General features: G+C 48.2%; 1 protein-coding gene across 2 annotated transcripts; it reads right to left on the bottom strand.

Annotated features, from left to right (window-relative positions):
* Positions 1 to 4,651: 4,651 nt before the first annotated feature.
* MAB21L3 (mab-21 like 3) lies at positions 4,652 to 22,709 on the bottom strand. 2 transcript variants are annotated; one of them, XM_040596891.1, is made up of 8 exons: positions 22,529 to 22,709; positions 21,932 to 22,113; positions 18,522 to 18,662; positions 16,213 to 16,284; positions 13,406 to 13,697; positions 9,703 to 9,884; positions 8,732 to 8,926; positions 4,652 to 5,900 (listed from the first exon to the last, which is right to left on the bottom strand). In XM_040596891.1, exons 2-8 carry the CDS (start codon positions 21,977 to 21,979, stop codon positions 5,667 to 5,669), a joined length of 1,164 nt encoding a protein of 387 aa, XP_040452825.1. In that variant the 5' UTR covers positions 21,980 to 22,113; positions 22,529 to 22,709; the 3' UTR covers positions 4,652 to 5,666. The 2 variants fall into 2 exon arrangements, with proteins under 2 accessions (XP_040452825.1, XP_040452826.1); XM_040596892.1 differs by having other exon boundaries at positions 22,463 to 22,709.
* Positions 22,710 to 23,442: the final 733 nt, after the last annotated feature.

The raw sequence follows: 23,442 nt of genomic DNA on the forward strand, positions 1-23,442 counted from the left end.
TGGGCATCCCTCCAAACTAGAGATGGAGCATAAAGGGGTGTGTGTAGATGGTCTGTAATGGCCTCTGTGCACACCCGAGTCCCGTCACAAAAAGGAGAGGCGACGTACGCTCAGAAAACCTGTTCCAAGAAAAATCTTTCCTTGGAGGGGTGGGGTGTGTGACAGGACACAGGTGGACAACAGAAGGAGAAAAAGGGAGACAGAGGTGCCTGGGAGGCAGGCACACGTGGGAGTCCCGCACACATTGCCTTCTCCCCAGGCCCCTGACCCAGCCCCATGGAGAGAAGGCAGGACATGAGCTCTGATGGAGCAGGGTGGTGGCTATTCCCGCAAGTTCCCTCCTTCCCAGAACTCTGCCTACACTTTGCTTGTTGGTGCTCTCCCCAGACCAAACCCGTTGGGAATTGCTGCAAGTCCATCTTTTGCTGCAGAAAGCAATAAATCCATATTCTGGCTGTTGGAGCAGTTCCCGGAGTTTAGAGGCTTTTTACCTGAGCCTTGCTATTTATTAGAAAGCTCTCCCGTGGTCTCAATCCTTCTCTCCTTTTTGGCAATAGAATGTAGCATTAAATTAATCGAGTTCATTTGTCTCAGTTCAATGATGACTAACAAGATGCTGATTTTAAGAGCAAGCGAGATCCTGGATCCCTGTGGTAGTTTGAGCGAGACATTGCCCTCTAGTGACGTACAGGCAGGCGATGTAAAAGGATTAAAACATCACGAGTTTTGTAAGGTTTTATACGGTAACAGAGCAAGACATTTAAAATTGAAATTTCTGATGGAGCAATGGTGTCCACGGTGAGGGCTGGGAATGCCCCACAGCTGTAAGGAGGCTCTTAGCACCCACCAGGAACCATCTCAGCATCCCTCATCCCAGTTAAGGTTCCAGACGTGGCAGGACAGTGAGGATCACACCCCGGCCTCCTGCCCAGCCAACAGCAACAGGCTACCCTGAAGGAGCTACCTTTCAAATACCTTGAAAAACACCCTCAGTGAGCGCTCAGGCTGAGTGCCATCACCTCGAGCCAAGGCAACAGTGGCCAAGAACTCAGCCATGAGTCAGACAGAATTCTCTCATAGTTGCTGTTTCATGTCTCCTGAGCAGAGGATTGCTGTAAATGCTCATTGCAACCCACGTCTCATCACAAATATGCATTTTAATTTCTTCCCCTTTTGCTTATGTGAATGCTTTGGGAGTGTCTGTTGTTCTTGGGTGCTGTGCCAGACAGTTCCCTTTTGGCCACTGTGCACCCCTTCTTGTTTAAAGGCAATAATTCAGTAAAGGAGAGAAAGCAAAACTGAGAGATAAGCAAAAAGTCACAGCCAACCAGAAAGAAATCACAAAGACAAGAATTCTTCCTTTCCCTGATGGTGCCTTTGGGAGTCAGCAAATACTCATGAAAGTAATTAAAAAGAGAGGGAGAATGAATGGTCACCACCTTCCTTCCAGATGCTCTGAACGGGGAAAAAAGCTTTTGGTTAAATTTAACATACTTCAAGGAACTCTGTAGTTGTCAAGGTGCTCACTTTTTTAGAAAGAAAAATTAAAAAACTGAAACATAAAACTTAATCTGTAGCCAAAGCAGAATGAGATATCCTTATCTGGAGGAAAACCTTGTGATAAGGGCATAGTTTTGCAGTTAGGCTGGATGTATAAGTGAAAAGCTATTTGCAGAAAGTTTACTGTGACAAGAAATGCAACAAGTACATTGGCAAGTTTTTCTTGCCGGAGACGACCTGCCCAATTCTCCTACCACCACAAAATATTGCCTCTCCAAAAAATCCCCACACACCAACCAGACCTGCCCTAGATGATATAAGATAGTATGTAGAACACCTCAAACCTATCTCTGAGATGGATTTATTTCTTGATTTCAACTACTTCAATGAACATATTCATCCTTCCTTCGAAGCCCTTTCCCTCACCCTTTGGTAGTGGCCAGCTGTGTCATGCCTTGCTGTTCTGGAGAAAGAGCTGGGGCTGGTTCCTGTGCCTTTGTGGTTAGTAGCAACGTACCTTCCAGGGCAGATATTGATTTTATATGATCACAACGATATTTGCTGTAGCAGCATATGCCAGCTGACGCATTTGCCTGTGTATCAACAAGAAAAGAGAGCAAAAAATGATCAGACGTGGCTCAAAGCAGGGCTCCATCGTTCTGTGCTTAGTGGCTTTGCTGATTTATTGCTGGTGGTGCGAGGCTGCTGCCCTGGCAGAGCAGCAGAACCTTCCACCCTGCGGCTCTGCAGCACATGGTGCATGCCCATGAGTTCTCTTCACAGCAGGCTGTGAACCACAGCAACCGAAGACTCTGATACGCAGCTGCAGCCAAGTTAAGATATCACCACTGAAATGCTTTTCCCCTGGCTACAGAGAGAGATAAATTCTTCAACAGACACAACTAAATCCCAGATGGATCATGCATCAGAGCAAAACATCAAACTTGGGATTAAGAGCCCTGAACATTTTTCACTGTCCTTTCAAACAGCTTTTGCCCTCCTCCAGCTTCAGAAGCCCTTCAGCCACGGGTCAAAAGCAAGATGGAACAGGAGACATTACTGCATTGTCCCAGCTGCCTGGCTCTGCTCAGCAGGGTGGCATCTCTTGGCTCTTTACTGAAATACCTCTGCCCACCAGAAACAGGAGAGCCACGTTTTCACGGGGGGGTGTCATCATGGAACTGTCACTTGTGCCCACTCGGAAACGAGCCTGGAGAAGGAAGGTTTAGCAAGAGAAGTTACCTGTTCAAAGCTGCTCCACACAACATGGTTACCCATGTGGAAGGTGACTTGGAGGGTACTGCCAGGTTCTGAGCAAAGAGGGTGCTAAGCAGAATAGGATAGAATGGCCTGTTCCAGCTGGGAGGGACCTGAGCGGCCACCCAGCCCCACGGCCCGGCCACTGCAGGGCTGACCACACGCTGCAGGCGGTGCTAAGGGCTCTGTCCCAAGGCCTCACCCCCGACAGGCTCGGGGCAGCCACCACCTCTCTCGGAAGCCTGTCCCAGCGCCTGGCCACCTCCGGGTGACGAAAGGCTTCCTCGTGTCCAGTCCCAGCTCTCCCGGCGCAGCTCCGAACCGCTCCCGCCCGTCCCATCGCCGGACCCCAGGGAGAAGAGCTCAGCACCTCCCCCCCCCCTCCCCTCCCCAGGGAGCTGCAGAGCCGTGGGGTCGCCCCTCAGCCCCCTTCGCTCCAAACCAGACAGGCCCCAAGCCCCCAGCCGCTCCCCACAGGACACGAGCCCTGCGGCCCTTTCACCAGCGTTGGTCCCTCCTCTGGGCACCTCCGAGCACCTTCCCGTCCCTCTGAAACGGCGGGGCCCAGACCTGCCCCCGGCGCCCAGGGCGAGGCCGCGCCGAGGCTGGGCACAGCGGGGGGACCGGCTCCCTTGCCCGGCCGGTGATGCTGCCTGTGATGCACCCCAGGGTGCGGGCTGCCCGTGGCTGCCAGGGCACACTGCTGACCGATCCTGAGCCTGCTGCCCACCAGCACCCCGGAGCCCCTGCTGCAGGGCTGCTCTGCGGCCGCTCCCCTCCCCGTTCACACTTGTGCCCGGCGCTGCTCCATCCCAAGTGCAGAATCCGCCACTTGGACTTGTTGGATTTCATCCCATCAGCCACAGCCCAATGCTCCAATCTACCCAGATCCCTCTGCAAGGCCTCTTGTCCCTCAAGAGAGTCAACGGCACCTCCCAGTTCGGTACCATCAGCAAACTGGTGCGGTCAGCTCCTGCCCCCAGATCACTGATAAACACACTGACCAGAACCGGCCGTAGCACTGAGCCCTGAGGGGCACCGCTGGCCACCAGGCGCCAGCCAGATGTAGCCCCATTCACTGTCACACTCTGAGCTTTGCCCTTCAGGCAGCTCTTCACCCAGCCATGGTGAACCCGCTATCCCGCAGCCGGACAACTTGTCCAGAAGGATGCTGTGAGGGACAGTATCGAAAGCCTCACCAAAATCCAAAAAACCTACATCCACCACCTTCCCCTCACCCGCTGGGCAGGTGACCTTGTAGAAGGACATCAAATCGGTTAAGCAGGACTTTCCCTTTGCGCACCCATGCTGACCGTGCCCAGTGATTGCACTATTCTTTAAATAGCTTTTCAGTAGCACCCTTTATAACCTTCTCCATCATTTTTCCAGGAACTGAGGTTACACCGGCAGGTCTGTGGTTCCCTGGGTTCTTCCCTCACGCCCTGTTTGTAGATGGGAATAACATCGGCTGGCTTCAGCAGGGACCTCCCCAGGCTCCCAAGGCTTTGGTAGGTGATGGAGAGATGTCCTGCCCCACCTGCCTGCTGGCTCCTTCAGTACTCTGGGGTGAATCCCATCCAAACCCACGGACTTGTGAGCATACTCCCGAGCAGCAAATCAAGGCAGAAAGCAGAGGCCGTGCTGAAGATGCCTGGTTAGACCACAGTGTGACACAAGGGGGAGATGCTCTGCCACGGATGGTCATCTTCCAGCCATCCACGGCAGCAGCTCCCTGGAGTAAGGGCTGCAAATCCCACCTCAGCCATCTTCCTGGGCAAAGGCGATACTTATTTACTTTCCTGTGCAGGTGTAACAACAACAACAACAACAACAACAACACCCACACAAAACCCCAAACAAAACCCCAAAAAACACACACACAAAAAAGAAAAGCTTGCTTCGGTTTAGTTTCGATGATTTAATAACATTAAAACAAACTTTCTTTATACTTACGCTAGAACTCTGTTCTTTCAAAACACTAAAACTGATTTTCTTTTTAAACATCCATAATATTAAAAGCACTGGGGGTTTTGGAGCTAACAGCCTTTGAAAAGTATCCTCCTCCAAAAATACATGGGTGCTAACAACTGGGGGAAGACCTGCTCCTCCTCCAGCCTGCTGGATGGAGCCAGGGGCGGGAGTGAGATCTGCCCTGGCGAAGCCCCCTGGTTGTATGGCACTAGCACAACTGGCAAAGGCAAACATGAAGAAAACATTTTAAGCAGCTAGGAGAAAAAGGGAAGTGGAGAAGAAAAAAACCCGAGGAGGCAGCAAAACCCATAATTCCTCCTCTTGCTTCCCTCGAGCTATTCAACGCTAGCAGCCTGGTTATCCATACTGGAGCGGGATGCTATTTAATGGGAGATGGAGGCATTGGAGTGCCTCTGAGAAAGCTTCCAGCTTTGGTAGGCTTCAGAAACGTTCCTCTGCTCTTCTTGGGTGTTCTTCTTCAGCAGCGCTGGCCTGTGAGATAAACAGGGAATTAAACCCGCTGTTCTTGTGGGGAAGGGGGGGGTGCAGCAACAATACATGCGCTAGGTTACACAGCTGTAGGCAGCACAGCGAGGCATCTTTGCACTGTCTTTCTGCACGGTGCCACCAGCCTCGAGACAGAGAACCAGGCAGGTGCCTGCTCTGACTGACACAGGAGCTGGGTTTCACTGGCTGTAGCTGGCAGGCAGGCTGTCACTGCTGAAAGCAAATTAGATCAGCTGGGCATCAAGCGATACCTCCCATCAGTTTTCACCGCCCACTGCTGCCAGCTTGACACTTCTCTTTCACGCCGCATGTGCCAACTGTCTTGCAAAGCCAGCTGCAACGTCTCCTGGAAGGACAGGAGGAACAGCCGCAGGTGGGGAGCAGCGGTGGGGGATCGGCTCGGGGTTGGGGTGACGAGACCTTCCCCTGCCTTAGTCCAGGCAGAAGACGGGGTTCTCCAAGAAGACCGCGAGCTTGCTGGCCACCAGGTCCAGGTCACTGGTGTTGGCATATTTGAGCAGATTGGTGTTCTTGAGAAAGTAATGCTTGAGGAAGTGCTGGCTTACACACTTGTGCAGCTTCTGTACCAGCCTCAGAAAGGCTTCGGGGAAGCAGCGCCAATCCTTGCTGCGTGGGTATTTTTCACACGTCCAGAATAGCACTGTCTGCAAGAAGCAGATGGGAAGGAGAGGTGTTAGAGGTTCTGCCGAGGGCTCGCACAGCTCACGAAGGCAGTTTTAGCGCTGCTGAATGGCTGACAGCCTTGGAAACCAGAGACTCGCGCTGCTATCTCCCTGTGTTAACGTTACTGAGATGGAGGGATCACAACTGAAACCTCCGCTGGAGATCGGGCAGAGGGACTCTGACGTGCCTGGTTAGGATCTCTCCCCAGAGGAGCCCCAGGAAATGGTCTTGTTAAAATGATCTTAGCCTATTTGCCAGGCCCGCCCCCCCCAAGCAGGAGCCTCTGTAGAAATGTCAGGCATCTTAGAACGTAGGAAATGGCTTACTGTACAAGTGCAGAACACAGTAGGTGTGAGGAGGGAGAGAAGAATGATCAGATTAATGTAACTATTTGTTTGCTTCAACTGTGTATGTGCTGAACATACCCACAGATCTACATCCCAAACAGATGGAGATCTCAAACCGCTATGGCAGGTGCAGGGCATGATTTCTGGTCAAATGCAGCCTTTTTCTTTTTCTGACACGTGATACTTACAGCATGTGCTATGTTCAATTCCCCCAAGTTTATTTTATGTAACTTTACATTCAAGAAATCCATAGTTAAAGGGACAACCTGCATATGATTATTGCTCTTATACCATTATTCTTAAGCTGCCCATATTGCATTTTTCAGACTTTCCTATGGCTGAGAAGAATTTACTCAAGGTACTTACACTTACTGTACCAAAAAACCGTCCTGATGACTGCCTTGGTCAGCCTGAAATCAGTTTTTAAAGTACAAAGTCACCCAGCTTGGATTCAATAATTGTGCTAAGTTCCTTACTGTCCCCTGAGTCCCAATTTTATTTTGCAGATTTGGTGACACAAAAAGAAGCGCACAGATGCTGAGAGACACGGCCGGACTACAGCCTTCGACTCCTCTGATTCATCAGAAGAAGAATTTCATTGAAATGAGCCACACTCTTCTGGATTGCCTGGTTTGGCTTTTTTCCTCCAGTAAGCCTTGCAATAGTTGTATTGCTGACAAATTTCTTCTCAGGCAGCTTTTCAAATGTGAACAATTTTTTGTTCACAGCTGCAATAACCACAAATACTTTTTTTTTTTTTTTTAATGTTGCCAGGGAACAAAAGCCACAGTGAGGAATTCGAGCTGTAACTCCACGAGAGCTACTCCTTGGAGACTGGCAGAGCAGTTAGCTTTTGTCACACTAAAACTACTTCAGCAAGATCCATGGGCAGCAGTTGCGGTGAAGTTTCTGGAGGCAAGGAAAATAGTGCTGCTCTCCCAGTCTGGGGCCAAACAGGTGGTGGTCTATCCCCACCACACTGAACCGTCCCTAGCTCTCCACTGCGGGCATAGAGGTGGCTTCCAAAAGGTACCTTCGGTCTTTTGGACTTCCAGTTCCTGAACATCATTCATTCCTATGGAGATAAGCCTAATGAGTGTGCTTACTCAGCCCTCTAAGGCTTTCACAGCTTCTGGGGGAAGGATTTCCTATTTCACAGGGGGCCTTTTTCATATGGGGTCTTGTTTAATCATAATTGTTGGATACCTCTGACAGGGGAAACCTGGCAATATGAAGAAACCTAACCCTCTGCTCAACTGCTGGTTTATCCACTGACTGTTTCTCTAGTTTATCTTTTTTTTTTTTTAAACGTAAGTAATGTTGAAGCATTCCTTCTGCCCAGTAAACCAATCCTCCCTCACAGTAAAAGCCTGAAGTACAGTTACAGCAAAGAACTGAAGAGCTTCTAAAGAGCTTTTTATTTTGATCAAGAGTCCATGTCACAGCACTTGCTGCACTACTACTCCTTCAGCTAGAGAAAGAGATCGTTACTAATGCTTAAATGGTTTTCCACTTTCTCCTGCCTGTGACAGTTTTTCCACCAGCTTGTTCTTACAGGCACCGAGAAGTTTTGCATGCGGCTAAGCTATAACCAGCCTCGCCAACTCCTTTTTGACTCCATCCTGAGTTAGACTAGCCCCATGACTATAACAGCATTTGACAGTTACAACCTTTTCTTTAGGAGAAATCTTGGCATTGCGTCTGGTTTTGGACACCGAAGGATCAGTAAAAACTGTGGGACCCTGATGGCTTGAGGCTTCAAGGTGGGAGAAAAGCAGCCTCTCCCCGCCAGCTCCGGGAGGAGGGAGGCTCAGAAAACAGGATTGCTCTGCTCTCTGATAAACGGTGCTGCCTGTGGTCCGTCCACGTCTGCAGCTGTCAGATGTGGGGACACAGACACAGCAGAGCCTTCTGTCTCTTCTCCACAAATGTTGTTTGAAGCCGTCTTGAACCCTGTTGTCAGTACAGGTTCCCACCCCTTCCCACCCCAGCTAAAACACTACCAGAACTGTAGTTTGCACCTCATTCATGAAATAATGCTCACCTAAGAGAAGTTTGTTCGATGCACATTCACAAAGACAAATGCACAATTTTCCTCCTGATGGATAGGTGGATATGGATGGCTGGGACAGTCAAGAAGCAGGAGATAACCGTGCAACTAAAGAGAGTATTACAATGCCTGTGGGAAGTCAAACCAGCGCGGGGGCCTCAACTCTGATGTTATTTATGTTGCTGCAATCATGATGTTCCTGCATGTTTTGCTTTCTTGTTCGAGTTTGGAACATGTATTTACTGAGCTTCTTGCCACTGTAAAGCAGTGACATGGCACTGCAGTTTAGACACGTTACCTTAGAAGTTACATAGCTTTAGGTACAGTGCTTTATGTCATGATACTTCGATGTTACGGGATGGAAGCTACTGCAACAGATACTGAGATCGTACCTTGGTATCATGGTAATGCCTACCTGAAGGTGATAAGCTGTGATGACAGGCTTATTTCCAGCACACCAGACATCTTCTTTCATCTGCCTCATGACCCTGAAGCACTTCATGCGACAACCACCATCTTCGTCAAGTCCTTCCATGAGTATATGCTCAGCACGGGAGAAGCACAGCTGCCAGTGATAATTGGAGCGGGCCAAGAGGTCAAAACCAAGCGACTGTGAGCAAAAGGGGAAGCGTGATATCAGTTGAGAGGCCAACTTCCCTGAGCAATGCAGAGAGGTGCTACAAAAGGAGTGCGTGACATCTCTCAACGTGTATTCTGAACAAGGTTAGCGAAGGCAGCAAACACGAGTCATGTTCCCATCCTAATTCTTGGTCAAACAAACACGCAATTTGTTTTGTTTTCTGGTGTGCTGGTATCAGTTACTCCTAGGAGATCCAGCTGTGAAGCCACCAGGTACAGTACCAGCAGTGCTACTAAGCAGAGGTGCAGCTCTGCAGGCACTGTGCCGTGGTGCAGCAGGTCATGCGCAAGAAGGGAGCAGGGCTGGAAGGTGGAATGGGACCTGCAGGAACATGGCAACTGGGGCTGAGTGACAGAATCCAGCCATGAGCATTGTAGGGAACGATGGGATTAGACTGAAGGGAAAACTGCAAGAGAGCAGCCCGTTTGCAGAAGGCTTGTGTGAGGCAGAGCAGAACAGAACAGCAAGAATGATGCGTGTCAGCACTGAGCTGCACAGGCAGAGCTGTGTGCGAGAGACTCAAGCAATAAACAGCTCAGGTTTTCTTCCTTAGCGTTCACCACCATAAGGGAAATTACCAATAAACTCTGACAAAATACTTTGAAATGGCACTTCTCGAAGGGATACACCTTCCGACCATACTGTTGCCTGCCATCTCCATGCAGCCCTTCATTTGGGAAACCACCGTCAGACACCTGTGAAGTAAATTCTGGCGCAGAGCTAGTAGTGCTTTTTACACCGCTCACCTTGATGCACTGCACTTTTTCCTGGGAAGGCCAACGCTTAAGGCAACGAGGCCACCGGGCTTTCTCGGGCCAGCAAGTTGGAATCTCCACAGCAGGGACCAGCTCCACCTCAACCTGGGATTCCGACGTCTCCACAGCCACCCGGACCACTGAGCTGAAGCTCTCCAGCACTGTCACTTTACCTGTGAAGGAACAACAAGAGAAGATAATAAAGATGAGAAGGTCCTTTTCCACAAACCAAGCAAGAGGCTGCCTTGCAGTTCTATTGGTCTGTCTTAACACTTTTTCTTCGATGCCATAAGCAGAACACAAGAGGAAACTTATCATCTAAATCTGCCCTGGGGAACTAGAACAGGAAGAAGATGAAGGAACAACTAAGTTCTCAATTTTACACTCAATTACCATGTTTGGTAATTTCCCTGTGTGTCCTCTTAAATCCTAGGACCAGCTTCTTAAAAATACAGACAGACAACTGTGCAACATAACATTTATCCAGCAGCAATACAGGCTGGGTGGAGAACGGATTGAGTGCAGCCCTGAGGAGGACTTGGGGGTGCTGGTGGATGAGAAGCTCAACTGGCTCAGCAACTTGCGCTCACTGCCCAGAAAGCCAACCGTGCCCTGGGCTGTAGCAAAAGCAGCGTGGCCAGCGGGGCGAGGGAGGGGATTGTCCCCCTCTGCTCTGCTCTTGTGAGACCCCACCTGCAGTGCTGCGCTCGGCTCTGGGGCCCCCAACATAAGGACATGGACCTGTTGGAGCGAGCCCAGAGGAGACCATGAAGGTGATCAGAGGGCTGCAGCACCTGTGAAGACAGGCTGAGAGAGTTGGGGTTGTTCAGACTGGAGAAGAGAAGGCTCCAGGGAGACCTCACAGCAGCCTGCCAGTGCCTAACGGGGCCGACAAGAAAGCAGGAGGGGGGCTTTTTCCAAGGGCACATAGTGGTAGGACAAGGGGGATGGCTTTAAGCTGAAAGAGGGTAGATTTAGATTAGATGTCAGGAAGACATTCTTTACTGTGAGGGTGGTGAGGTGCTGGCACAGGCTGCCCAGAGCAGCTGTGGGTGCCCCATCCCTGGCAGTGCTCAAGGCCAGGTTGGACGGGGCTTGGAGCAACCTGCTCTAGTGGAAGGTGTCCCTGCCCAGGGCAGGGGGGTGGAACCAGAGGATCTCTAAGGCGCTTTCCAACTCAAACCATTCTATGATTGTATGATTCCTAATGGTACAGTACCAGATCACTGCAGATTAGAGGGGACCAGATGAATGCTTCATACCTGAAGATGTCCTTACTCCTTCAGAGAGCCTGTGATCAGACCAAATGACTTACCCTTGCCAGTCATCCAGAATGTTTTGTGGGGTATCCCTACGTTTTGTTTCTGAGGATGCACTCGCACAGAAGGCAACGCCAGAACGTACGGCCAGTTGTGCAGAGCTGCTTGCCTCACTGGGACTGCTGAGTGTCAAAAAGAGTGAGCTCTGTGGGGATTTGGAGGAAAGAAGTTTTCTCAGTGAATTAAGAGTGGCTCGTCTCCAGGAACAGTACGCTCCAAGGGAGCAGAGAGGAATGAAAGCTGCAACAACTCAGCGAGATGTTTCCTGTTGGTCCAGCTGTGTTCATGGAAGATGTTTCTGTCCCCAGCTTTCCCTGTCACTCTGGCAGGGTCACTGTTCTTTCGGCTTTGCCATCTGAGCCAATGGTGTGATCGGGCTCTAACCCACGGAAGTAAAAGATGGAGCAGATTACCGCAAGCAGTTCAAATAGCAGTGTGTTAAGCCACCTCGTTCTGGTTGGCATGGGCTAAGAAACAATTCCACAAAGAGCCCACACAATGGACTTGATGGGGCAATGATGAACATTTGGGATGGCAACCTCTTCTGCCCTCACAGAGGGAATACCTGCTTATTCCCAAAGGCAATTTAGCATCTCCTCCAGAAAGCACAGAGGTGAATTACCTTGCAAATAGTGGAGTCCATCCCAACCAGAATTTATAAGCCTCAGTAAAATCTGCACATTATTTCCCTGCTGAGCCAAGCCTGGCACCAACACAGGAACCATCCTGCTCCCAAGCCCTCAGCAGGGATCCCTAGCAGCTGAAAAGCATTAGAGCAACCGCTGTGTTGGCATGTAAGTATGTTCACAGCACTTCCAAAAGCATTGTGGTTGTCCTACCTATTTTTCCATCTGTGAAAAAAATTGGTTTTGCTGGTACTCAAAGAATTAAAAAACAGGGAAGTAAGGAAATCAGGGAAAATTTTCTGTAACTTTAGCTGTACTGTGGGATGAAAGAGGTTCATTCTTCACAGAAACAAACAAGAATGGTGATTACCCTTCCTGACTTCATCTTAGCTCATCTCCTCCCAGCTGGCCTTATAGAAAAGGCACCAGAATCATCAGCCCAAACATCACTTCCTGGGTCCCTTGGAAGTACCTCGCCTGGCTGAACAATTTGACGTACTGCTGCTAGAAACAAAGGCAAGTTTTCACTTCAACACAATGACTTTCACACAAGTAAAGCCTCAGATGCAAGCCAATTCCATCTGGTCTTTTCTGTGAGCCTCGATGGTGAAATTTCATTCCCATTTTTCCTTCCCATCCCAACTTTCCATTCCTATGATAACAAATGTTTCCTGTAAGAATAAAATGATCTAGCTGGGCTTGACTTTAACATGTTTTCTCCTGTGGCTAAAATGCAGAGTGCAATCATCAGATGAGTGGAAATGGATCCTACGTCTCAGGAATACAGAAGACCCATATTAGGCTGCTGATGAGTAAAGTCATCCTGGCAATGCTATGAGAAGAGTCTGGATTTGATCATGTCACAGTATCCTAATGCAAAAAGATGAACATAGACTATTTAGCTTGGACCAAGCCAAGTGGTCATTAGCTGAAGTCTGTAATACGCCTCTAGGATGCTCAGAATTAAGCATGAGGATCACTGTTCAGGCAGCGTCTTGCTACAGACGTTGCAGCTGTGAAGGACCGTCGCACGCCCCACTGATTGCATTATGTCAGTGGTCAGCACTTCCAGCATAAGTAACCACCGGCAACGAACAGGTGCTTTGGATGGCTCACAGAGGGACCAGCACCACTACTGAAAGCAAACTTCATGAGTGCACTTCTGCTGAACGGGGCTGGAGTAGCCTGGACACTGGGAAAAGAGCCCTTGCCCAACGGACTTGGATGAAGTAGAAGAGTCCTTCTACTTGGTTCCCACTACCCCATGCTGGAAAGCTACGGGCAGCTAAGGTTTCCCCAGAGCATCACCTGCCCTATACACACCTTCAAGCACTTTCTCCTCAGACTTCTGCACCTTCCTGGCATCCAATTTTCCTATCCTATCTTCCTTGATAGTCTAATATATTGCAGGTGCTGTAGTAGGAAAAGATTTTCCCCAAACAAATTCCTAAGTGTTCTGAAAATCTGGGTTGTGTTTTGATTGCACTGTGGGGGTGATGTTGCTGGAGACCCTACCCAAATTCCTAAGAAAGGAGCAACATCTTGGCTGTGAAGAGCACAAGAATGACTTAATTCTATCTTCAACGCAGGTTGGCATGCCTCACTGCAACGGGCTAAAGGCGCTCTGATTTTGAAAGGGTTTGCCGTTTCTTAACTTCTGATCATGTGAGACTCTGTGTGTGTGATGGTTTCCCCCTGTCAGCTGCAGAAGACGGGCAGGCCCCTCACACCTGTGCCCACTACACTCACTGGAGAGGTTACAGGAGATAATCGACTTCTCCACCAGCTCCCGGAAGACGACAAGGACTTTGGCTGGAACCAGATCACCTTCGATGTTCACATCCGTTTCATGCCACTGCTGAAGGCTTTTTGAGAACTGCTCCACCTCTAGCCATTGATGCAGCTCCTCGGGATCCCGCACGGAGGAGGGGAGCCTGGCTCCATGCACGGTGTAATAGCGCCAGTGCCGTACCTGGCATTCCCTGTACCCGGCCAGGCCACGCAGAGGAACTGTGATGAGGAACTGGCTGGGTGCTAAGACCTAGGAGAGTTCAGAGAGATTGAGAGAGGAGACAAGGGCAGATCCATGAGCCTCAAGTAAGGAAAAGAGGGTTAAGGAAGTAACAGGTGAAGCGGGGGGCTTTGGAGAGAAGAAAAAGCCACGGTATGATGGGAACAACTGAATACAGCCAGGACATGTTCCACGCCTGAGGGTTAGTTTGGAGATACACAGACTAAAAGCAAATTGTCTTAGAAAGATTGTGATGTGACAGCCATGGCCCATAGAAGGCAAGAGCTCACCGACTGCTTCGCCACCACACCTGCCATGGCTTCCCCCATTCCTTCTTATTTCTAGTCTGCAATTGCATGGCATGGAATAGCCAGCAGCTTCCAAGGGGCAGGAAAGCATCAGAGAGCAAGTTTTGAGATCCAGCAAAGGGAAACAAAATAGTGCAAGTTATTACCTCAGAATTATTACCGGAGATAAGCCTAGAGTTCAACAGGAGTAAGAATTATGGCAAAACGTGCACTTTTCTGATCTCTGTCAAAGTCCCCCACAGGCATCAGTGAATTAAGGCTGTGGCCCGTTCATTTTACACGTGTTGCACAGAGATGTGAGGCAAGCGACGCGCCGAGCCCACACAGGCAGTGGCACTCTCAGAAATAAATCCAGGTCTTGGCCAGCTGCACTGTGTGACCCTGCATCTGCCGCTGAGCATCCAGGGTAAGGATGGAAACAGTAACCAATGGACAGCAAACCCCCAAAGAGGCTTAAGTGCAAGCCAGTTAATTGGCCTCACTTTGGGAATGACCATTTTCCGATAAAAACAGTGCTGAGCCAGTATTTGCAAAGAGTAAATAAGGTGACACAATTACCACAAAACCTCACGCTGCCTCGTGGCAGTGCCAGACATCTCCAAGCGCTAGTTTGGAAGCACCTGGGAATTGTGGCTCCAGGGAGGGCGTTCAAACTCCTTCGGATTTTTGCCATGTGACGCAGAAGCTTTTCAACTCCACTTGCTACCAAGCCTAACTTGCACTGGCATTAATGAAGCGAAGCTGCTGCATGAGCAGGATGTGAAGTGACAGCAGTTGCTGCAAGGTGGGTACACCCGAGGTGAACGAAACACGCTTGTCACTCTCCTGTAATAATCTGAAACGTGCTGGTAGCCTTCCTGGTAGCTCAGCTGATGTAGAACGTTATTGCAGAGGTGCCAGGGCCCTCAGGGCACTAACAGGCTTTAATGGCCCTAAGCAGCCTTTCTGGGGCTCCTGCCCACACCTTCTTCCCAGGTGCCTGGGACCCCCATTTCAGCTCAGCCCTGGGCTGTGCCGTAGGAGTGCTGGTCTCCAGCTGTGTGACAGCCGTGCCTGGCCATAGACCTTGTTGTCCTACCTGCAGACTGCTTTAGCCCAGCCTCAGGCCTACCTGGCCACTATGGACTCGCCTGCCAACCTGCCTGGTTGCCGTCGCTGGGTCTGAGCGGGACCCCCGTGAGTGCTCCAGGCTTGACCTCAGACCTGCCTTATCAGTACAGACTTCCCTGATGAACCAAGGTCTCGGCTGCCCCAGCTGCCCTCCCTGGGTCTGCCTGGCTCCGGGACCATGGGGCAGGTGCTGCCACATTGTCATGCTCACCTCCTGGCTCCCTCTCCCACAAGGAGTAGCCCAGTCTTCTCTGCAACCTGGCAAGAGGCTTGAAATACAAAGATGGCCAGCAAGAAGCATGGAAATGGCAAAAGAAACACCAGAAGGTCTTTGTATTGTCAAAGCCAAACCACCTAAAGGCAGGAGGGTGCTGGAAGGGTGACACTGCAGACCAAGCTGACCTGCCCAAGTCAGGTTTGGTGAAGCTGAGAAATCCTGCGAGCTGCTCAGGAGCAAAATGCTAGGCTCCGTAAGGAAAACATACAATGTCTGCCATGCAGTCACTGCTCATCCCACTGCCCCGGCCACGTTTGCAGATGAACAACCATTCCTCCCCATAGCAAGACACTGGCTCGTACACGCTGGCACCCAAGAGGTATTAAAGGGAAGAGCCGTAAGTGTGTGAGTGCTTTCAAATACAAGTCACAAGGCTCCTCCAGCTGGGGCTTACCAGGAAACACCAGAAATCCCAAGGCTGGGGATGGGGATGGCACTGTAAAGCTGGGCGGCTGGTGTCCTCTTGGCCCCAGTCCCACACCTATGCTCCGTCACTCGATGGTCTTATGTGCCACATGCAGAGCACAGGCTCCAGCAAGTCACAGGCTTGAAAAAGAGCCTCAGATTCTGGGGTAAGTAACTTACAGCCGATTCTGCTGTATTAAAAACCTGCCTGGAGTATGCCGGGCAAATTAAATACGGCACCATTCTTGTAACCCTGGCCAGGATAGGGAGAAGCACTAGGTTAGAAATATAAATATTTACACCTTGAGCAAAAAAGCAAGTCTGTTGCAAAGAGGATGAAATAGTCATGGGAGGATTGGTTGGGGGGGTGAAGTTGTGTGGGGAAGAGGGCGGGTGAGGAGGAAGCAGGGACCAGCAGGCACCAGGCAGCGGGAGGGCTTTGTACCTGGATGGATGGGTGGAATGGACGCTTCCCCCGAAGCATAGCTGACCACTTGGCCAGTAAAGCTGGCTGATCCTGAGAGAAGCAGAAAGGAAAACAAGAAGTACAAGAACAGAGACAAAGCACGTGCCAGGTCTTTCATTCACAGAGCGAAGCTGCAAGCTTCCTTCGAGCCCGTCCTCGCCCCTGCCACGAGCACAGAGTTAAACCCCCCCAGCGCCGTGGGACAGGACCGCACTAGTAACTACTCCGGGCACTAACCTGCTCCTTTCACCTTACTGAAGCCTCCACAGCTTTTGCATCAGCCCTGCAGAGTTAACAGCTGCAGGGATGGTGAGTCACAACTGAAACAAACACTTCAAAGTTTTCAAAAGAAAATATTCCATTTTTCCCATCTGAATTTTATTTCAAGCGTTTTATTAAAGATTTTGACTTTTTGTCCCCTGAGTTACAGAAAAACGTTGACTATCCAGAGATGGTTTTTATATATTCCCCACCCAGCCCTGCATGTTTAGAAGGAGGCTTGTAGCTTCTCAACAAATCTAGACCCCTCACCATGTTAAATTAATTCCTTTTAACCAGAAGCTGAAAGTTCTGAAAAGTTACTATAAATTTAATTGTCAGAAAAAATGGTGTCGAAAAATTAAACACAGAATAGTTAATACATTGGCTTTCCCTTGACACAAGGCTCCTCTAGGTTGAGTTATGTCAGCAGCGGAATTAAAGATTCTATTTTTTGGAAGCAGAGCAGCCCAAGCCAAAAAAAAATTCATTATTAACCCATTCTTTCCTGCCCCATACTGACAGGACAACGTTATCTGGGCCCTCCTACTGTGACTTCCACAGATTTGTAGCACTGGGTTCGGTTAAGCATGAATAACAAATCTGCCACTTCTTAAGAAAATACATTTTGAGGATTTCTTTTAAGCAGAAGTTGTTCAGATCAGCCTACCGTAATAGCAAATTACTGCTCAGAATAGATCGCCTTGGTTTCGTTCCGCTTTGTTTTCTAGAACAGCAATCTTACCCTGACCCTGGTCCTGTCAGACCTCATTAGCCAAGCGGGTTTGTCCCGGTATGAGAGGCGGATGGCAGACCATGGCACCAAGGAACACGTGGGCCAGGATGTGGCACCCCCTCACGTCACTGTGGTCATTCCTATTGGCAAGACCACATGCCCTAGGATACGTGAAAATTCCTGGGAAGATATAAACTCGAATGTGTTTGTCCCAGAGCAGCAGCCACGTTTCAGACTGGATGATGGTGCTAGTCTGCCTACACCTCCACCCCCTTCCCGCCGCCTGGTATTATATAAGCCTGGGTGTATAAATAAATAAATAAATAAATAAATAAATAAATAAATAAATAAATAAATAAATAAATAAATAAATAAATAAATAAATAAATAAATAAATAAATAAATAAATAAATAAATAAATAAATATAAAAGACACAGAGCTCTTCCCTCTCACTCCCAGCCAGCTGCCAGAGTTGCCTCATGCTTTTACACATCTGCTGTGTTTTGATCCATAACTGGTTGCATTTTAGTGTAAAGGCTGACCTAGCTCGAGTATGTAAACTAGTTCAGGTGAAAAACATCACTTTCACCGGAATTTGCCATTGCTATGATTGTTTCTTACAGCCTTACACTAGTTATTCTTGTGTTAAGTAGTCATTGGAAATAACCAGTCTTTTGTCACAGCTGGGACAGGACGTTATTATTTTGGTATTTGATGGTCTAAAATGGGAAGGCATTTAACTTCTCCCACTACTAAGCATATTTCTTCCCAGAAAAAAGAAGTTCCAATCCATGACCGGGAAAAAACCATATTTTTCTGAAGTAGCTTTCTAATGTTCATAGTGGAAGAAGAATTTTTGATATTTTTTTTTTATTTTAGTGAGTTGACAGGTTTTCCACCTGTGAAAAATACGAGTCACAAATCACGAAGGCATGAGCATTTTTTTCTTACGTTACTGCTGTACAAGTTTTTCTTTCTGTCTCCCAGAGAGCTTTGGCTTCTGCCTGCAGATTGACAGCTCTGGCAACAGACACTCTTTGTAAAAGCAGCAGCTGTAAAAAGAGGCTCTGCCTGATTTACCCAGCTCTCTCTGATGCTCCTGTAGTTGCAAGATGTCCGTGAGTAAGTTCCTATGACCCAGTCAGTCACCAGAACTTCCACAGTGAAGTGTCAACACATCGTCTGTAGGTTTTTGGGCAAGGTACCTGTCCATACCACCACCTACAGCGTAGAGAAATCACTTACTGATTGCCCCCAAGCCGCCAGCGCCTATATTAGAGCTCTTGCTCATACCTTAATATTCTCATTGTGAATGCCAGAGTTGGAGATAGCCTGGAACCGCGTGGCCTTGCAGCTGATTTCTGCGGTCAGCTGCTGGATGATTTTCTGCACCTCCTCCACTGCTTTGGAAACCAGGTCATGTCGCCGTTCCACCTGCCAGTTCCAAGAAAGACATTTCGTATTACAGGTGATGGCAGCCTCCGGAGGGAAACAGACAATCAAAGCATCTGCAAACGTTTGTGCCTGTGCTGCACTGGGAATAAAACTTACTGTTCCCTTACAACTTACTATTGTTCCCTTAAGTGTTACAATCAACTTACCATGAGAGACAGAGCTAGTAAACACCGAAGGGCCAATACTCGAGACTGCTGAGCATTAATTGATATTTCCATGCCAATACCATTGGATAGAAGGGAAAGAGTTCATTATATGGATAAATTTGTTATCAATCAGCTACAGTCTCATTCTTTATCCATTTGATGCAGAATGCCCAGTTATTCCCCTGCATACACTAGCCAGTCTCAGAGCCAGGACACGTTTCATTCCAAGAGCTGACAAGACTTCAAGGATTACAGATAACTCTGTGCATTAGTCAGGTTGCAGTTGGATGTGGCAACATATAGATGCATACGTTATATGTTGAAAGTATCCGTGTTGTCTTCATGTCTGAAGTACAGATAAGAGCCTACCCCAGACAGTGAGAAAGCATCTTTCCAAAGCTGGTCCCGTTGGGGTCTAGGCATTTGTGTGACTTGATGGAAAGTTCTCTGACTCAAGCAGTAGTAGCACAGTCATTTATTGAAAAATATTTCGATGGAAGGTCTGAGTCTTGGAAGGATTGAGATGAAGGATGGACAACTGAGAAAAATATAAGATGACCCTGAACCTTCACATACTACTAAAAATGAATGGAGCTTAAGGGGATGGTCAAGACCTGAACAAGGGGATTCAACAAGAGGAGCATGAAGGAACCATTTTAATAAAGGATGTTTCAATATTTTCCAAAGATCCTTACATATTTACCAAAGGGAGAAGGAGTTTCAGCTACTGTTACCAAAGTTCATCAACATATTCCTCGTTACTTATTCACTTTTTCTTTTTAAAGAAAAATTACACTGAAAAAATTTAGCCCGTATTCATTTTCACCTCCTCATGTCAGCTTTCATTTATGGCACTTCCCCATCTATAGCTACAGCTCTTTCCCCCACCACGGTTTTGCTCATCCAGAACAAGTCCTCAGAGCAGTCCAATAAGCTTGACTTGCTCAACGGGATGCCTAATGGTTTCTCCAACAAGCAAATGGTACAAGTGGTAGAGAAATTTGTCTGCCTCTATGAGATGTTTAGACACAAAAAGCAGATGTTTTCTGTTGAAAGTATACAACCACTGTGGGTCAGCTCAAACGGAGATCTGAGAGTGCCTCCGCACGCATTGCTCATGCTGTGTTCTCTCTAGATGCCCCTGCTAGATGCCCCTGCTCTCTCTAGGTGCCTCTGCTAGAAACACCTTCTGCCACTTCCAGTATCCTGGGAGAATCCATCCAACACAGCCTGGCCTCATTTAGTTGCGCCTTCACCGCCTGCTGGCTAGGCTATAGCAGTTTTCACAAAACCTTTAAGAGAGGACAGACTCTTATAAAACCTTTGAAGGGAGGTACCACTAAACACCTCTGTTTGCCTGTACTGCTCATCACTGGGGCAGGAATAAAAGAACAAAGGGCATGTGACAGATGGTACTAACTGTTGCTAACCATAATTAGTTCCCTAATCATGCTATTGGAACATATAACCTTCCTACGAGAGGGAAGGTATAAAAATCAGAAGACAGAAAGAACATGAGTTAGTGAATGCAGCTTCTGCAGAGCCAAGGCATTTATCTAGGGTGCCTTTAGCACCAGCATGGACGTATTATTGGGAGAAGAGACAGAATAAGCCCTTCTTTGGACAGCCACTTCTACCACCTACTGGCATTCCCTTTATCAGGTCTTAACGTTGCAAATCATGCCAAAATAAACTGGGATTTAATGGGGATCGTTAAGAACATTTGGCTTTGTTCTTAGTTACCCCATCGTATCCATTCCGTATGCACTTGAGTTTTACCTTTGCTTGAGCAGCTTAAGGAAGAAATCTTTGGTATCGTAGAGATTCATGGCCCCAAGTGGCTGACCTATTTTCCAAAAAAGGCAGCATTTGATGAGCAGAACTGGGGCTGCCTGAAGGTTAGGCAGCCTCACTTGGACATGAGATTCAGGAGCCGGCAGAAAGTAGGAATCCATCAGAGCTGGAGGGCTGCTAGAAAACAGACTTTCAGTAGAACCTAAAATATTGGCAAGTATAAGCCTCGCTTAACTACATTCCACTTCTGTTCCCTGTACTTGTGGCTGTCATATGAGCATCTTCCTGTGCATGGCTTCCCTCTGTTCCCTCCTTTGTGGCTCCGCTTTATAAATCTTCAGAGCGGCGTTCACTATTATAGCTCACCGAGCAGATTCTGAGGGAATGGTTTTCAGTGCACAACGTGGCAGGGCTGAAAATGAAAGTTCTCACAGAAATATACCTACTTGTCACCAAAACATTTCCATTGAGAAAACGACCTTTCTTGCCAGCCTCCTCATGATACTAGAATATTTAATCCTTTACAGAAAAGAAAGCCTTACAATTTTCCATCTTAAATTATTTTTCACTTTGGTATCTTGCATTTTGTTGGGGAAAGCAGACTATAAAATACGATCTAGCTGAGCACTGTGATGAAACATGTCAGCTTTAAAAAAATGTTATGGCCCACTCAGAGTTACTCTTATTAAACAGTATTGTTTCATTGATGATTTTATTCTGGTTTACTTCATTTCATAATGGGGGAAAAAATAGTGCTGGAATTATCTCATAAAATAGCAAATGTGATTCCAGCTTGCATGTGCTAATGAGACATGTTATTTTAATCACAGTATATAGAGACGTATCCTTTGCTGAAGTGACAGACCAGTGGGTGAATTCTAGCAATATCTGTCTCTCTCTTTAGTTCCTACACGCATCTTACTTAGAGGAAGCCCCTGGTGTGGTTTCGATCTTGTTTTTATCAAGCCAAGAGCACTGGACAGGGAGACAGGCAAGGACCTTTGCTTAGGTTAAATGCTGGCAATTACAGCTAGCCTCACATCTGGAATTCCAGATCATGAGCAAAAATTTAGGGCATCTGAAGAAGAGGACAAGCATCCTGAAAAATTAGGCTGCCAGCTGAGATGCCTGATAACATTCTACAATAGAAACCTAGAAATCTCATTAGATATACAGTTCTCATGAAACTTCACCCGATCTTGTCTCAGAAATGAAGACAGCAGGCAAGCAACTAACTGTCAAGTTTGGCACCTTTCAGAATCAACACCTAGTGTGGGAGACAGAAAATCTGGACAGATAAAGCCTTACCTTGCTCTGGATGTAGATTTCTACATCTTCATCTGTGAATGGTTTCATGGCAAGACCGTCTTCGCTGCTCTCTAAAGTGTGAATTCACTCTTCGCTCGTTCTCCTGCCTCTGGAAGGAGAGGACACTCCGAGCAAGTTGCTCGAACCTTCTTGCCCTGTGAAGCTCAGGTCACCTAATTCCTCTGTGGATGAAGAAGAGAGAGAAGCAAGGAAGTATGCCTCTTTTTTAAATTATTTTTTTTCCCCTGGTCTGAGTTACAACGATGACATCCAGCTGCTTTGGAAAAAGTAGCTCCAATTCTAATTTTCTAACTTCAGACATTATTATTCCTCTCATTCCTTCTACACGGTGGGTCTCAGGTGCAGGCGCACACGCAGATACCCCAGGCACTGCTCGGTCTCAGGGCAGGTCTGGCAGCGCTTTGCAGGTTGCGCTGCAGATTCAGTACGCCCATGCACAGCATTATTATTCCGTGTGCCACAGGTACCTCCCTGCCTCACAAACCCTTCCCTCAACCATTTGTTAAACACCCTCAACTATCCCTTGCTGATTTCAATCCACCCACTTTCCGTCTGAAACCGCACGGGTATTTTTACACTCGGCTCATGCACTGGGGTTGCCGTCCACAGCCGCTGCTCCCCTCTTCCCCTCTCCTCCAGTTTCCTCTCTCTCTCCGGCTGTATTGACAGTAAATATCCTGCAGCCTGTCCCCTCCTGTAGTTTGCTTTGCCTTCTTTACAGTAAACAAACAGAAAGCTCTCTCTCATTTTCTGCCAGCAGCTCAGCTAACAACCCCACGTGGATAATTCAGAGAGGAAAACAATTGATCAGGCCTCATTGATCCAGTGAGGGTTGGTGGCTTTTAGAAAAAAAAAAAAAAAAAGGGTACATCAGCACGTGGAAGGGAGTGACAGGGTATAGAGATGAGGTGCCGTGCTGCTAAGTGTCCCTTATTAAGGAAGGCACACTCCACTTTTGAGTAAAATCGTTGTTTCTCCCTGGAAACTGAACGTTGATGTCCCTTGACTGATTTATGACCTCGGCAGCAGCTGGCGAGTGCAGGTGGCACTTGGGCAGGTGCCAGGTGCTACCTCAGGGCAGGCACTCAGTGCTCGTCATCCTGCACGATGGTCCTTAGTAAAATACTAAGTACGTTAGTGGAGTACCAATACCTGCAGGACATCTGACTCCCCCGAATCTGCAAAGCAAACCTTTTACGAACCTGGACAACGGGTTTGGAAGGATGGAGGGGCAGGCTGGCTGGGGTTAGGTCCAAGCAGAGCATATAAGGCAGGAGAATGAACCTTCTAAATGGTTGGGCTCTGGTAAAAGGGTGTCCCTAAAACATCGACTCCCTTGTGTCCCTTCAGGCAGCTAGCTGTACGTACAGAAGGCAATTTTCTTGACACTCCTGATACCGTACGTTAATGCCCAGAACCTCAGAGGCGTGTTAGGAAGCAAAGAGAGATTGAGGGTCTCTCTGTCACGCACCCCTGAGGTCTCTCCTCAC

Source organism: Falco naumanni, chromosome 5 (assembly GCF_017639655.2).
Source record: "Falco naumanni isolate bFalNau1 chromosome 5, bFalNau1.pat, whole genome shotgun sequence".
Lineage (NCBI taxonomy): Eukaryota > Metazoa > Chordata > Aves > Falconiformes > Falconidae > Falco > Falco naumanni.

Excerpts from the sequence above, each read along its gene's own strand:
- MAB21L3 (XM_040596891.1), bottom strand. The coding sequence starts at position 21,979 with ATGAAACCATTCACAGATGAAGATGTAGAAATCTACATCCAGAGCAAG. Across the intron at positions 16,285-18,521 it reads TTCACAATGAGAATATTAAG|GATCAGCCAGCTTTACTGGC; the intron begins GTATGAGCAAGA and ends TGCTTCTCTCAG. Across the intron at positions 9,885-13,405 it reads TATCTCCTGTAACCTCTCCA|GTAAAGTGACAGTGCTGGAG; the intron begins GTGAGTGTAGTG and ends GTTCCTTCACAG.